The sequence below is a fragment of the Octopus bimaculoides genome, chromosome 30 (assembly GCF_046866305.1).
Source record: "Octopus bimaculoides isolate indiv1 chromosome 30, ASM4686630v1, whole genome shotgun sequence".
NCBI lineage: Eukaryota > Metazoa > Mollusca > Cephalopoda > Octopoda > Octopodidae > Octopus > Octopus bimaculoides.
The window spans coordinates 5,722,403-5,739,730 of NC_142957.1; the positions used below are offsets into that span (position 1 = coordinate 5,722,403).

The 17,328-nt window shown below is 36.3% G+C and overlaps 1 protein-coding gene across 13 annotated transcripts in view; it reads left to right on the forward strand.

Annotated features, from left to right (window-relative positions):
* The window catches only part of LOC106880308 (RNA-binding protein 39), a 136,017-nt gene that overhangs the window by 32,252 nt on the left and 86,437 nt on the right, over window positions 1-17,328 (forward strand). For 12 of the 13 annotated variants that reach the window (XM_089346306.1, XM_089346311.1, XM_089346316.1 and 9 more), the window contains exon 3: window positions 263-306. In XM_089346306.1, the coding sequence (XP_089202432.1) occupies window positions 263-306 (44 nt within the window). Of the gene's footprint in view, window positions 1-262; window positions 307-17,328 lie in introns of those variants that run through there. The other variant, XM_089346314.1, reaches the window with a different exon arrangement.

The following is a 17,328-nucleotide window of genomic DNA, read 5'->3' on the forward strand; positions in this document are numbered from 1 at the left end:
ATAAGTTTCCAATGCTAGTTACAGAACACTTTACTCTCTCTCTCTCTCTCCCTCACTGTCTTTCCATCTTTCCAACTTCCCAAAGCCAGCTGTGATCAGCCAGAATGCAGCTCCAGATAACAACAAGGATATTCTTTTCAGCACTGTATAGCGTTTGTTTCCGAAGAACTAACAACCGTTCCTCTTTCATCTTTTTCAACTTGACCTAAGCTGAAGAATTTTTACTATTTTGGTCTTTTTTGTTTTGTTTCTGTTTTTCTAGGATGACGTCGTCAAAACTGATGGAAGAGCTGACAAAGAGAGAAGGTAGGTTTATCAGTATTGATTCTTTTTGGTGAATTGTTTTTAAAAATTATTTTTATTGATCTCTGTTTGTTAGATTTGAACTTGATGGGAGGGAATGTTCTAGTGATAAATTTTTTTGTACTTTAGAGTTAGACAATTTCTCTTACATATTTTTGTTGTCCAAAAAAGAAAAAAAGAAAAAAAATCACAATCTTTGTTTTTTTTTTTTTTTTTTTTTTTTCCTTTTACTGAAGCTAGATGTAAGATATTGTTATTTGAACCTTGATTGTTTGGTAACAATAGTACCTGGTGACAGGATTTTGGTTGAGAAAGTTAGGGTCTTGGGATTTGTGAAGTTTAATTTTTGGTTTTTGATACACCTTCCCTTGTTAACTTTGTAGAATCTGTAGGGACTGATCCTCAATGTATGGCACAAAATGATCTACTGGGGGCCAGTATTTAACATATTAGATGTAATGATCTACTGAAAGTTGTGCTCAATATATTGCTCAAGTCCACATGGCTCAGTGCTCAACATAGGGTTCATAATGAGGTCTATGGATCATTATGGCTCGTTATGATCCACTACTCAACACATGGCCTCCCTGGGAAGTTTGTCCCTTGATCCTTTCAGTTGCACTTCTCTGTTACATGTAGCCCCGGGTCGATAAATTAAGTACCAGTTGTGTACTGGAGTCGATTTAATCGACTGACCCCTCCCCTTAAAATTTCAGGCCTTGTGCCTAGAATAGAAAAGAATATTATTGACAATGTTGATACAAGCAGTTTTATGGGGTCCGCATTGAAAACTATAACATTGAATTTTCTTAGTGGTTGAGATTGGATGTTGTTCTGTTGGATACCTTTCACAAGAACACAAGTGAAATGGTGTCAGGTGGGGAATGAAACCCAGTCAGAGCCTGGTTGAACAAGAATGTGCTTCCCTTAGAATTACTGAAGTATTTCTCATGGTAGCACCTCTGCTGAGTGCTTCTCCATTTACAAGCCAATGAGGGAGCCTCTGCGTGGGTGCTTGACTTGCTAGAAATAGTTGAAATATATCCCTCAAATCACACATAACTGGAAGAGGATATATTAGATTATGACGTTCCTGATATACCCAGAAACAATAGTCATGACTGGAAAGCTTTTAATCATTCCATCAGGCTAAATTAGCTGTGTGGCTTCTGTAATTACTTAATATATTTTAGATCTGGAAGGGATGTAAAGCTTTGAAGGGACACTTTGTATACACAGTGATTTAGGTTGGCTGTAACCTTAGAAATGGTCCTTCAATGGGAAATGGGTACAAGAAGTGACCAGTGTGATCTTTAGAGGTAGATTTGTTAAGGGCAAACAAATTGTAACTAAATGGTATTGGTATTGAGGACAGTATTGTTTCTGGTGGAGCCATAGTGGTTGTCTAACCTGAGGTCAGCTCTGACCCAGCAATTGTATCCCAGCCATGACCTCATCTTTTGAATTAAGACAGTAGGCTACATAATCCTGTGTAGTACATCAAAGAGAAATGTAGCTGCTATTTCTAGCTAATGGCTTCAGAAATAGTCCTTGTTATGTCCTCTGTTGTTTGGTTGGCAGTCAGCTGCTTTGTGGAATTGGCCTGATTCTAGTGAATGCCATTGAAACGGAAGTTGTGATGTTACCCTAGAGAAACTCAGCCAAGCTTAGGAGATATTGGTTTTTATAGTTGGGTTTGAAAATTGAAAAGATTTTTTGCTCTAGACCTTTCACGACTGTATCTAATGAAATATGCTTGTTTTATGTTGCAATAAATTTAGAAAATAGAAAATTTAAAGGGTTAGTAAAGTGACTGTTTTTTTTCATTATGAAGTTGGAGTGTGGAAAATACAGGTACTGTAAATTCCTCCATTAAGTTATAACACAAGGTTCTAAATAATGTATAAACATTTTAAGATAGACATTTTTGTATCATAGAAGCAGTGGTGATTTTGGATGGGCTGGTATCAAAAGAGTTGCAAAATATAAGCATAATAACAATTTAACAAAATTGAAGGTTTGGGGCTTGCAAAGGAAAAAAAAAAAAAAAAAAAAAAAAAAAAAACCTTGTAAAGGGTCAGTTACTGGCATTGATGGTTTTTCACACTTTACAATCTCACTTTGACAGACTACAATACTATTGAGGCCAAGCAATTGAGGTTCAACTAATGGTTTAGCACAGGTTGGTCATTATATGTATAGTAGAGGCGTGTGTGTGTGTTTATATGGTATAGTTATGGCGATGGATATAGTGTAGAAGTTTGTGTATGTAAGTAGTGTTAAGTTAGATGCGTATCATGTGTTTGTGTTTTTGGTAGACTACACTAACATAAAGATATAGACAGGCTAGGAAAGGAGGGGGTGTAATTTGCATATGGACGTGGTATACTGAGCAGAGAAAAATAGGTGTTTAACATTCTGCATGCACTGAATATTACCGTTAAAAGACAATGGTTATTACTGTTGCACCCTGTGTATCTGCTTTCTTGGTTTTGCATGATCTTTAGATCTTAAGAAGATAATCCTACTTTGGCGATGTTAATGTGTGAGTGTATGTCTGTGCATACACATGGGTGTATGTTTGTGCATGTATGTGTATATGCATGTATTTTCTCTAAGGTAGTAGATGCTAACAAGGGCATCTAACTGCAGAAGCTAAGCCATAAATGAAATGCGAGATGTGATCCCCCCGATGCATTTAGAATAGCCCCAAATACATGCTATTCTTATTAAAGCAATTTGCTTAACCCATGCTGGCATAGAAAGCAGACATAAAACAATTGTGTGTGTGTTATTTTTATGTATGCATTTGTTTGCATTTTTATATATATGTATATAAATATATGTATTTATGTATAGCGGGGTGGTGAGTGTCTGCTCATACATGCAAACCTGGTGAAGTGTGCATTAAAATGGTGATACTGATGGCGGCGGGTGGAATGTATAATATACCTACATTTCGGTCTCTTGTTCCGTGTGCTTCTACTCAGCCTCAGTCTGCTACCTTCACTAATTTAATTTTCTCCCTCTCTTGCACACTGGCTCTTTCCCTTTGTATTATGCGATCTAATAACAGTAGAATTGTGTCCACATTCACCTACATTCCTCTCTTTTATTACAATCCCTGTATAATGGGGAACTGCATCAACTCTTTTTATCTAGTATACCTCATTATTAATATCCAGCATTATCTTACCAGTTAAACGCCACTCTCAGCACTCTTCCGTTTACTGGTGTTTTATCTTCTTCTGGTCATGTATTAACAATCGTCACTTTCTTGTATCACAGACCAACTCCTTCCCCCCTGCTATTACTCTCTTTGTTCCATTTCTCCTTCCAATACTGTCTCCTTCAATATTACCTTCTCTCCCTACCTCTCTCCAATCACTCTAAAGTGGTTGGCCATCCAGTCCACACTGTAAAGTGGTTGACGTTTGGAAGGGCATCTGGCTGTAAAAACCTTGCCAAAACTGATTTCGCTTGTGCTTGTGTCGCATAAAAAGCACTCAGTCCACTCTGCTGGGTGACTGGTGTTCAGAAGGGCATCCAGCTGTAAAAATCCTGTCAAAACAGTTACAGAACTCTGGTGCAGCCTTCTGCCTGGCTGGCTCCTGCCAGGCTGTCTCACCCATGCCAGCTTGGAAGGCGGATGTTAAATGATCATGATACTGTTTCTTCACTTCTCTCTCTATTCAACCTCTTCCAATGAATGGAGTAGGCATGGAGAACTCAGGATATTTTAGTCTTGCAAGGTACCAGCAACCTCACTAATATTAGTGCCTTAAAATTCACCTGGTTCAGTCAGTAAAGTAGTTAGTGAATAGGCACAGACAGTGTGGGGTTGGAGGACCTTTAATGTTGATTCTGTCCAACTCATGTCAGTATGGAAAAAAGGATATAAAAGGGGGATGATGGAGATTGTGTGTGTGTGTGTGTGTGTGTGTGTGTGTGTGTGTGTGTGTGTGTGGTGAAATAGCAGTGTTATTCCTTGCTTTAGTTGTCTTGGCTTCACTCTTTTAGTTCAAATCCAACTGAAATCAATTTTGCATAGAGCAAATTGGATTGGTGGAGGTGTAAGAGCATCGGACAAGATGCCTTACAATATCTGTTGTAGATTTTTTGCATTCTGAGTTCAGAACAAGATAGCTAACTTCGGTGTGTCTGTATACGCCAAGAGAAGTTCTGTTGGGTAAAGGTATAGTGAAGATGAGTAGCAACAAAGGCTGGGGACAACCAGATGTGAGACAGTATGAAGATAACAAAGTCTATGAAAACATTTGTAAAACAAAAAATAGCAAAAATTATGTAGGACAGGATTGATTTTACAAAAAGAAAAACATGTGCAAGTTATTTAGGTGTGTTGCCTGAAACAAACAGTACATGAGATAAAGTATATTAAATGGATTGTGAAAGTCTTTTGACTGAAGTAAAACAAGACAAACTAGGGACAGTGTGCATAAAAGTAATGCTGAGAGAGGAATAAATGTCCAATAGTTAGCTCATGAATGATGCAAAATGGAGAGAGAGAGAGATAGTGAAGAACAGTGATTTTAAGTGTGGGTAAGTTAAAAAAAAAATGGAGCATGTGTGAACTGTTGGATTATGGAATATCAGAAAGGCACAAGAAAAGAGAACAAGAGATTGTGTGTGTGTGTGTGTACGTACGTACATGTTAAATGGCCTAAAAGTTTATAGTCCCTGTAATAATAATGCAATACTTGTAATCTGCTATATATATTCTGGGTAAGTAATAATGCTGGTTTTTGTGGAGTAGGTATATTGCAAGGTAATGTTATAGAAGTGTGTTGAATATGTAACAGAACAATTAAGATAAGATTAGAATAGTTGTAAATAAAGCCACATCACCTATTATCTCTGCTTATCCCCAACAGTTGGGACTTAGCCCTGAGCAAAAAGACTGTTCTTATGAGGCCTTATTGCAAATCACTTTAACAAGTGACTGATGCAATCATTTGATTGGTGACTTAAGTGGACATATTGACATGATGGCTCCCCTGGTGTATGTATATAGTGACTATGGTTATAGTTCCAGGAATAGGGAGGAATCAGGGCTTCTGAAGTTTTGTGGTGTGAACAAACTGAAAATCTATATGAACTTCAGGAAACCAACAAGTCACTTGCTCGCCATCCAATCGAGCAAACATGCAAGCTACTTAGATTTCATTCTCACCGAATGTTTGTAAATACTAAAGCTATCTTTGAAGAATGTTCCATAAAGCATAGATTAGTGACTTGAGAATTCAAGCTTGATAAAACTGAGACAAAAATCTTTCAGGAGTTGGAGTTCTTGGGATACAAAGTATCCTTCTTTTTAAATTTTTAAGTATATATTCAGAACTATTTCTAGATGTTGCGTACAATGAAGAAGAATAAGAGATAGAAAAACATAATGAAAAAAAACTGGGGTATTTTTGTGACAATCTATTGAAAGTTGGAGACTAGTCTTGTAACTGGAGCAAGGACCAGCCAGCCAGCCACAAGGTAATGATGGTGGAGTAGCACTGTGGTTATAATAATGATAAAAGCTAAAATACAGTTATGGAAAAATTGGATAAGAGAGAAGCTAGGTAATAAGTGTGTATAACTCGGAGAGAGGTAGAAAGCATGAGCTTTGCCAGTGTTCAGCAATGAGAAGATCAGAAGTGTGATGAGTTTTGGATTGTGAAGCTGTATGTCAGTAAATTGAGGCTTTGTTGGGGAAAAGTTTGGAGGAAGTAGGCTGTGTGGTAAGTAGCTTGCTTACCAACCACATGGTTCCAGGTTCAGTCTCACTGCGTGGCACCTTGGGCAAGTCTCTTCTACTATAGCCTCGGGCCGATCAAAGCCTTGTGAGTGGATTTGGTAGACGGAAACTAAAAGAAGCCCGTCGTATATATATATGTATATATATATATATATATATATATATATAATGTATGTATGTTTGTCTGTGTTTGTCCCCCCCCCCCCCCATCATTGCTTGACAACTGATGCTAGTGTGTTTATGTCCCCGTAACTTAGCGGTTTGGCAAAAGGGACCGATAGAATAAGTGCTAGGCTTCCAAAGAATAAGTCCCGGGGTCGATTTACTCAACTAAAGGCGGTGCTCCAGCATGGCCCGCAGTCAAATGACTGAAACAAGTAAAAGCGTAGAGTAACACAACACACAGACATACTCATTAACAAATAAGTAAAAAGAGGCTTGGAAATGTTGTCACAGAAGGCTGAGTGTGGAAAATTTGTGGGTGGAACACGGACAGCTATTTGAAGTGGACAGTTATATGGTCAAAATGACCTTTAGATTTGAAGAGAAGAAAAGTGGCAGCAGGTCCATCTGGCAAAGCAAGTCTGAAGCTAGTCACCTGCATATTTGACTATCCAATGACACTTAATGGCTGCTACAAAGGCAAAGGAGATATTTTGTAAAGAAGTAATTAGAGAGGTGTCAGATTCAAGGGTCAGGTTATGAAAGCAACGGAAAGAGTATGAGCACAATTGATTGAGAGGAGAATTAGCTTGACCTCGCTTGCGAAGACCTATTGAGGCAAGTGAAATCGAAACCGAACTAAATTCGACGACTGGCACCCATTGCCAATGTCATCTCCTTCATTGGACACGAAACTCAGCTTGCGAAGATTTATTGGGGCAAGTGAAAGCGAAATCGGGATGGCACCTGTGCCCAGCGTCGCCTTTCTGGCACTCGTGCCTGTGGCATGTGTACGGACCTTCGAGTGAGTTCGTTGCCAGTGCCCCTGGACTGGCTCTTGTGCGGGTGGCACATAAAATACACCATTTTGAGCGTGGCCATTGCCAGTACCGCCTGACTGGCCTTTGTGCCGGTGACACGTAAAAGCACCCACTACACTCTCTGAGTGGTTGGCGTTAGGAAGGGCATCGAGCTGTAGAAACTCTGCCAAATCAGATTGGAGCCTGGTGTTGCCATCTGGTTTCACCAGTCCTCAGTCAAATCGTCCAACCCATGCTAGCATGGAAAGCGGACGTTAAACGATGATGATGAGATATGGTTGGGATTTGTGAGAAGTTGGACTATATCTGATGGTGTCTTTGTGGGGCAACTGTAAGAAATGTTTAGCTAAGTGTAGCTTCTCTGCTTTCCATTTGTTAATCTGGAAATTGCAGCACCCTTTGACAGTGTACCACAATTTGTGGAGTGGTGATCTTTAAGAAAACTAGGTGTAGCTGGATGACTTGTAAGGGTAGTATGAGCCATGTACAAAGATACAGTCAGTAGAGTGAGAGTGGCAACACATTCAGCCACGAATTAGCATTCAGGTAAATATTCGCCAAGGTTTGGTTCTCAAGTTATAATAGGAATTTTCGCATGTGGAGGTAAAATGTTGAATCAAGAAATTTCAGGATATACTCGAAGAGCAAAGTCTTAGTGAATAGTAAAAAGCAAGACTCTTTTTCTGTCAGGAATATGGTTGCACTTTGATAAATGGTACTCCTTATGGCATTACATGATGTGAACTGTGAGTGCATAAAAACGTGTAGATTTTATATTTGGTAGATGTACAGGAGCAAATAACACTGGTAAAATAACTTCTGAATGCTTGGAAGGTTGTATAAAAGCAATTAGTAGCTTGTTATGTAGGTGACCTAAACATTTGTAGTGAAGTGCTCTGAAAGCATGGTAGCCACTTCTGTTGGCAACAAGGGCAATGTCTGCCCGAACAAAGAGTACATTGTACATTGCTTGTGTACAAAGTGCAATGCTGCATAGTAGTGAGATGTGGGCAGTGAAGACATGACGATGTGAAAAGGATGTAATGTTAGTAGGTATGAACAGTATGTTACAGATGAGCTGAGAGATAAATTTCAATATAAGTGGTATCAGATGTGCAAGATATAAGTCTGCTTTGCTACAGACGAGCCTGACGATGGTAACAGATTGGCTAAAGAAGTGCCAGGAGATCCATATAAAAAGTAAAATGTGGCACATGACACTGAAGAAGGCATGTGGCAGAATTGGAGAAAGCTGATATTGAACATGAAAAAGAATAGAAGAGAGCAACAAATGGACAGAGATTATTTGGAAAGAACCCACCCAATCCATGAAAGCAAGAAAAAGTGAACTCGGAGAGGATAAAAATGATGTATGTTTGTGTCCTTACGTTCTCTTGTTTTATGTTGATTTTTCTAGGATAGTATGGTTTAGATGGATACATATTATCAAGGCTTTACGTTAAAGCCAGATGTTCTTTTGTCCAGCCTATTTTTTAAGTAAGGGTGTTTACATTACACCTCTCTTCAAAAGTGCAAAAACACCTGATAATTTCTTGACAGGAAAATGTCAGTAACTGTATCTATATACATATATATTCCTATGTACACAATGAATTTTGTACAATTTCCATCAACTAAAATCACTCGAGAAGCATTGATTAGAAGATACTTAAGGTTTCAGGCTCAGAGCCTGAAACCAAAAGTCTATGGATACAGAGTGAATTTGTTAGCAACACAGCCTTACCGGAATCTTTGTTGTATGTGTGTGTGTGTGTGTGTAGATGTGTGTGTATATATACCTGTATATATGAATATATATGCATATAGGTGAGTATGATTTGGTGGTAGGTACCATGTTTCTGCTAATTGCTTTAGGCATCCATGTAGTCATGAGCAGACCATAGGCACATACACTCTTGACCTTTCCACTTTTGATCCAGTGAAACATTGAAGATGAGACAGCTGAAGGGACACAGCACTTGGCTGGTACTCAATGTCAGTTGAGTTCACTGGAGTAACACGAAATGTGGTGTCTTGTAAAAAACGAAATGCACCTTCACATATATGTGAAGGCACTTGCATGTGTATGTATGTAAATATATACATGTGTATTTCTGTATTTATATTTTTATGTGTATGAGTGTATAATATTTTATTCTTTTACTTCAGTCATTTGACTGTGGCCATGTTGGAGCACCACCTTGAAGGGTCGAACAAATCAATCCCAGGGCTTATTTCTCAAGCCTAGTACTTATTCTATTGGTTTCTTTGCCAAACTGCTAAGTTATGGGCACATAAACACACCAAACACTGGTTGTCAAATGATGATTGACACACATATGATGGGCTTCTTTCAGTTTCTCTCTACCAAATCCACTCCCAAGGCTTTGGTTGGCCTGAGGCTATAGTAGAAGACACTTGCCCAAGGTGCCATGCAATAGGACTGAACCCGGAACCATGTGGTTGGGAAGCAAGCTTCTTACCACACAGCCATGCCTGTGCCTGTATATGAGGAAATGTGAATAAACAGTTAATCCATAATCGTTAGTTTGTCAAAAGATATTTTGTTGGATTAATGATTATAGATTAAATGTTTATTCACTGTCAAACTTTTCTTTGAGTTCTTTATTCTAAGTAGCAGGACTTAGTTTTGAACCTGTTATCCTGCAGGAATATGTGTAAATTGTGTGTGTTGTATCTATCTATGTGTATATGCATAAAATGGGTGTGTTTGTGTGCATGTTTGCTTAGGTGTATGTATGTCCTCATTCTATGTCCACTTTCCATGCTGGTATGGGTTGGTGTATTTACTTCTAATGTCCTAAATTTCCCTTGGTTTCTATGGTTGGGTGTCTTCCTAACACCAACCACCTTTTGAGTGTACTGGGTAACTTTTCTAATTTGCAAATCTAGAGAATCTCTTTTACTGAGAGGAAGACCCAAAGAGGTGGTGGTGAATTGAGGCAAGGTATTGAAAGTAAATATTGAGAAAATAGGTCCACGTGTATGGATTCATATTTGGATATGCATGTTGATGTCTATATGGATGTGTAAGTGTGTATATGCAGAGATGCATGTCTGTGTGTGTGTAGATGTGTATATAAGTTATGTATATATGTCTTGTGACAGGTGTATGTGTTTATATGTATATGCTTATAGATAAGTATATATGCCTATGTATGTGTTTGTATATATTTTTATGTATTAGCATATTGGTATAATTGTGGGTGGGCATATATATTTGTGTAAATGTACTTGTGTATATAAAGGAGTATGTAAATATATATAAATGTATGTGCATGTATATACAGTTGCATGTGTGCATATGTATAGGTATATCCATGTGTACATATGCATGTATATTTGTGCATGTATATATGTGTGTGTGTTTGTATGTCTATATATATTAAATAAATAAATGTGTATATATATGTGTGTGTGTGTGTGTGTGTGTGTGTGTATATATATATATATATATATATATATATATATATATATATATATATATAAATGTATGTGTGTGTGTATATATATATATATATATATATAAATATATGTATGTGTGTATATATATATAAATATATGTATGTGTGTATATATATATATAAATATATGTATGTGTGTGTATATATATATATAAATATATGTATGTGTGTATATATATATAAATATATGTATGTGTGTATATATATATATATATATATATATATATATATATGAGTATATATATAAATATGTGTATGTGTGTACTGTGTGTGTATGTAGTCAGTTTTCATTTGATATTGTTATTTTCTTAAAAGCAAACCAATTTTACAACTTAGTGATATACACACGTATTACTTTCATCCAGTGTATTCCCATAATATATTGTTACTTAGAAAAACATCAACAAAGTATTAGTTAAAGGCTGAAGGGACTTCTAAAATGAAACATTGAAATATATATGTCATTTGATATCCTCTCTAAATGAGCAGCAGAAAAAGAAATTGTTGCTAGAGAATGAAAAGTAATGTGCTCTGCACATCTCAGGATGATCAAAGAGGGTGATTCTTCTGTAGAAGTATATTAATTTGTATCTTTTAATTACAACTCTGTGCTTTAAGGTTCTTTGTTTTAATTCATGTTTTAAGTATTATCATATCTGAAAAGTTACATCTCTATGAAGTAGGTGGTAGATATATAAAAATTGTGTCTTGGATGACATTTGTGATTGAAAAAAAAGAACATTATCCATCATTATTTATCTTTTAATGAACTGAAAATGCAACAAATCAAAAAAAAAAATTCAGTTTGGGAGTCTCTATGCTGTGAATATTTACAGTACTTGGTTTTGTGCTATTTCATATTTATATTATGAAATGATGTTGAGGACTGTGTGTGTGTGTGTGTATATATATATTCATTATAAAACGTATGTATGTGTATATATGTTTGTGTTTATCCATGTGTATGTTATGTTTATGTATGTGCTTTTACATTTGGATATATATACAGATGTGTGTATGTACGTATTTTTAAATGTATCTACATAAAGACACTTTTATATACATCTGTATGTAAAAATATCTATATATGCCTATATATTTGTGTGTATAAGTAAACATGGATATAGATGTGTAAATATGAGTGTGTATATATGCACCACCTCTCCTTGCCCTTAAAAAAGACAAGCACCTTGGATATCTAGTAAGATGCACAGAACCCAGCCCCACACAACCAAGCACTTTTGAATGTGCTTGCTGTTGGTGCAATGTCTGTCCCTACATTAACAATACTACTACTCACTGGACCCAAGACACAGTATCATGTTATTCAGAATTTCTTTTGCTCAGTCATGTATGTTGCATCGTAGAAAAACTTTGCAATGCCCTTTACTTTGGGAAAACAGACTGACACCTTGATGATCATTTTCAGGAGCATACGTATACCAGGCCAACCTGCTACTAACACTACAGGCCATTCCATCGCTCACTTATCATTGTGTAACTTCGCTGCACATCATGAATCCTTATTCTCAAGGAACTGGAGGAACATTACATATTCAAGTTTGTCACCATGCCATTGACAGGTTTAAATGAACGTCTTTCCTTCTAGTCTTACACCTCGTTAAACCCTTTCTTATCCTTCAACTCTACTCTCCTCCCATATTTTCCCTTCACCTCATTCTAGACTTCTTGTTCCAATAATCTTTCCTTTTGCATTCTCACACTGTTCTTCTTACCACTTCTCGTTCATGTGTGAAACTCACGTGGTCCTACATTCCTTATTAGTTGCAGCCATTCTTTTTTTTTTTAACTTGGAGTGTGTAAATTTCTGCTGTCTCATTTATTTCTCTCCTTTCAAATTTTCCTTGAAGAAGGACTCTGTCCAAAACATTGGATTTTCCACTCATAGCAAGTTCATCTTGTGCTTTTTATTCATTTTACTACATTATATATATATGTGTGTGTGTGTGTGTGTGTGTGTGTGTGTGTGTGTGTGTGTGTGTGTGTGTATGTATTTATATTTATATATATATATATATATATATAGATATATGTATATATGTATGTATGTATATATATATGTACATATTTATGTTTATATGTCCAAGTGTGTGTATATGCATGTGTTTATGTAGGTATAAATACATAAGTATCCATGTTTGCACGTATATATAAAGAGCACACCTACATTGCTTCTGATTGACTTTGCTTTTTATATTTATGAAAAGGAAAGTCAGTCAGAAGTAATGTAAGTGTCCTTTATATGCACATATAAAGTCTTTGAGATGAAATATTTCTTGAATCCTTTTTTCTTGTTTTTTTCTTTTGTGTTTTCTTGCGCAGACAAGTCAATCTTTGTCTCTGCTTGAAAATGGAGTTGTCACATTTTCTCATAGTTGGTTGTCTCTGACAAGTAATTGGAATCATGTTACAAGTGAAAATTATTAACCAAAATTAAGTTAAAGAATTTTGGCCTGAGAAATATTTTCATGCATAGTGTGTATATCTTTATGTATGCGTTTGTGTATGTGCAACAGCAAAAATATCTAGAAAAATGTCCCCTCGTGAACTTTTGTAGTTTTTCATATGTTTTTGCAGTTGTGATTTCTCATGCAAAAGCAAGACACCACCCAGCCCTCTCTGCTCTGGAAGAGGTTTCTTAAAACATCTCAGTTCTTTCCCAAAAATCTGTGGAGAAGGCAACTATCATTGGCACAATGACTAAGCATTTTGGACAATTGTCAAGAATTCAGCCATCTGTAGCCAATTAATACCAGCTTACCTTAAAGAAGCCAGAGTTGTCAATACTTGAGAGAAACCATATCATCACCTTCAGCATTTAATGTCCATTTTTCCATGGGTTTGATGCGATTTATTGAGGCAAATTTTCTACAGCCCGATACACTCTTACATAGAAATATATATGACCAACTTCTTTCAGTTTCTGTTCACCAAACCCTTTTACAAGGCTGCAATTGGCCTGGGACTATAGTAGAAGACATTTGCCTGCACAGCGCAGTGGTACTAAATTCCAGACCACATGGTTTGGAAGCAAGCTATTTAACATGGCTATGCTTGTATCTATATCTATACACACACACACACACACACACACACACACACACACACACACACACACACACACACACACACACACACACACACACACACACGCACGTGTGTGCAGAACCGAGAGAAAATATAAATAATAGATTGCCGTTTGAAATTAGAATTTGAAATTTCTGTAGAAATTGCAAAAAATAAAGTTGGCCAGCTAGAATCTTATCAACAAGTGTTATGATAACTATCCAAAATTTTGCAAATGATGTTGGTGAATGAAAAAAAAAAATGAATTTCATTGAGAATTTACAGAAAGTAAATAGGTGCAGGAGTGGCTGTGTGGTAAGTAGCTTGCTTACCAACCACATGGTTCCGGGTTCAGTCCCACTACGTGGCACCTTGGGCAAGTGTCTTATACTATAGCCTCGGTCTGACCAAAGCCTTGTGAGTGGATTTGGTAGACGGAAACTGAAAGAAGCCCGTCGTATATATATATATATATATATATATGTGTGTGTGTGTCTGTGTTTGTCCCCCTAGCATTACTTGACAACCGATGCTGGTGTGTTTATGTCCCTGTCACTTAGCGGTTTGGCAAAAGAGAGCGATAGAATAAGTACTAGGCTTCCAAAGAATAAGACCTGGGGTCGATTTGTTCGACTAAAGGCGGTGCTCCAGCATGGCCGCAGTCAAATGACTGAAACAAGTAAAAGAGTAAACTAAGTAAGGAATCATTCTAGAACTTACAATCCCTTGGGAAGAGTAAATCAACGAAGTTAATGACCGGAATCATGCAGTTAACTGGGGAAGAAGTGCTAGATCAGAGACAGGAAGGCATTATGAGTCTATGGAGGTGGACTGGAACGAATTGGTTGAACATGATCATTCAGTCTGCATGTGAAATGGTTGAAGATACCACCCATGTGGTGGCTTTGGATAAAGAGAGACTGATCTATGGAGTGATGGTGTTAGGATAAAAGTTTGGGATCTGTTGAACCTTTGCTGGGTGAGGGGGGGGGTCTCATGTTGAAAGACTTGAAACACCTAATGACCCCTTATGAGGTGTTACAGCTCATCCAGGAAATGAATCTTGCACATATGTGTATATGTATGTATATATGTTTGAGTATATACATATAATTGTGTATATGTTTGTATATATGTATATTATGTGTGTCTATATACACACATACATTGTTGCAATATAATATATATGTGCACAACACTTGTATTGTTTGTTTGTGTGGGTGTGTATACTTACACACGCACACATGTATCCACATATACACACACTGTGTTATATTGTGTGTTACATAGATAACTTGTGGGTACAATGGAGTTTGATGTGCACGCCTGTTCTGCCAGGATTTGTATGAATGCAAATATAGGTCATGCGTTTCTTTTTTCTCTCTTCTTCACAGAGACTATCAACATATTGAATATTATGCTGCTGCTGCTGATTGTTGGCCCACAAACCTCGGGAGCTGCATGAAGCAGATGGTATAGGATAAAGGATATAGGATAAAGAACCTAATTCTCACAATAACTATTGTTGTTATGTTCTTTTGTTTAGTGAGAATGTGCAAACACGCACACACACACACATACAAATGTGAACAACATATTAGCAAATATCTAATAGTATTTGTAATAGTTATGACTCCTGCTTCTTGAGATATTATTTTATTACTGAATTAGATAAAAATTAAAAAAAGAAACATTAGTTATAAGAATATATAAATAATTGTTGAACTGAAATGGGGTTTTTTTTTTTTTTTGGAAGTTTGAAGGATTTTAGATGGCTATTTCAGATGATCATGGTGGAACATCTTTTAATGAGACACTGTATATAAGATGGTGTTTGGGATGTAGTAAACAAATATAGGCGCAGGAGTGGCTGTGTGGTTAGTAGCTTGCTTACCAACCACATGGTTCCGGGTTCAGTCCCACTGCGTGGCGTCTTGGGTAAGTGTCTTCTACTATATAGCCTCGGGCCGACCAAAGCCTTGTGAGTGGATTTGGTAGATGGAAACTGAAAGAAGCCCGTCGTATATATATGTATGTGTGTTTGTCCCCCTAGCATTGCTTGACAACCGATGCTGGTGTGTTTACGTCCCCCCCCCGTTATTTAGCGGTTCGGCAAAAGAGACCGATAGAATAAGTACTAGGCTTACAAAGAATAAGTCCCGGGGTCGATTTGCTCGACTAAAGGCGGTGCTCCAGCATGGCCGCAGTCAAATGACTGAAACAAATAAAAAAGAGTAAAGAGTATATATGTTGGTATATTTAGATCATCATCATCACCATCATCATCGTTTAACGATGTTTAGAATATGAAGAACAAATATATAGGTGTATTAAAATGGTACTTGGAACGTAGAGGACATTATAGGTGTATTAAGATGGTGTGTGATGCATAACAGCAAAAGATGAATGTATATTGGTATCTTAAAATGACATATGGAACATAATTTAACGAAAGCTCTCTAAATGACCATTACAATGGGAAGTTTTTATTGGAATGAACCAATGTGTGAAATCCTGAAACAGTCTGAGAAGTGTTAAACTTTGAACACGTATTCAAAACAAAAAAAAAAAACAAAACCCCTGTTTATTTTGATATCTGGTGATGAATGCTGATTAAGCAATTCTAGATATTAACATCAAGATCAATGAAACATTTAAATGCATGGAAATTTAAAATCAGATTACATATAATATGCGCAGGCATGCATGTACACACACACACACACACACACACACACACACACACACACACACACACACACACATATCAATTCTTATATGTTATAAACTGAGTTTTTTCTACTTTTAATCACTTCTAATGTGAATAACTTTGTTACATATTTCTAATGAAATATATCATTTTTTTTTTTTCTTTTTTTCTTTTTAAACTAATTTTGACAAAAATCAAGGATTTGGAGGGATTAACTAACTATTGTATGATTAAGGTGGTGTTTGGTCCATTTACATGAAAGTATAACAGAAATATGAACAAGAAGTTTTGTATGATGGAATGAGAGGCAGTTTGAGGTGGGCTGCTATCAAAATGTGTGTTAAGTATTATTATATAGGTATAAATTCAACATTTTGATTAAAGGGGAATTAGAGGAATTGATGAGATGATAAAATAGGAGCCAGTGAAGTGTGAGTGAGGTTTTAAGTCAATTGTAATGCTTTGTAAATCTTGGGTATGTTAAGGACATTTGGGGTTTTTATTTAAACTTTGTTCATGACCATTTGAACCTGTTGCTTTCTCTTTTTTTTATACATATGTTCAGTAAATATTTCATTTTTATTTTTTAAATATTTAAAAAAAAAAAGGCTAAAATATGTAAGACTTTCAATTATATTTTTATAACAAATATATTTATATTCATAACAAATATAATATGAGAATTTTTATCATTTTTAGACTTTCTCCTCTACCACTTCCACCTGGGTGGCACTAAAGTTAAACACATATACTACAACAACAATGTTAAGCAAACAAATAAAAGGAAATAGAAAACAAACATGCAAAAAAAAAAAAAAAAACCTAAAAAAATTTTCCAAAACAAAGCAAAGCAGAATGGCTGCTTTGTTGAGGCCATGGAACAATGTGACTTCTACTGACAAGTTGTGAGAAGGAAATGCCAATAATTTTTGATTTAAAAAAAAAAAAAAAAGAAATTCTTTTTATCATGGAGAAATTCACCAAGATGTGTATAGG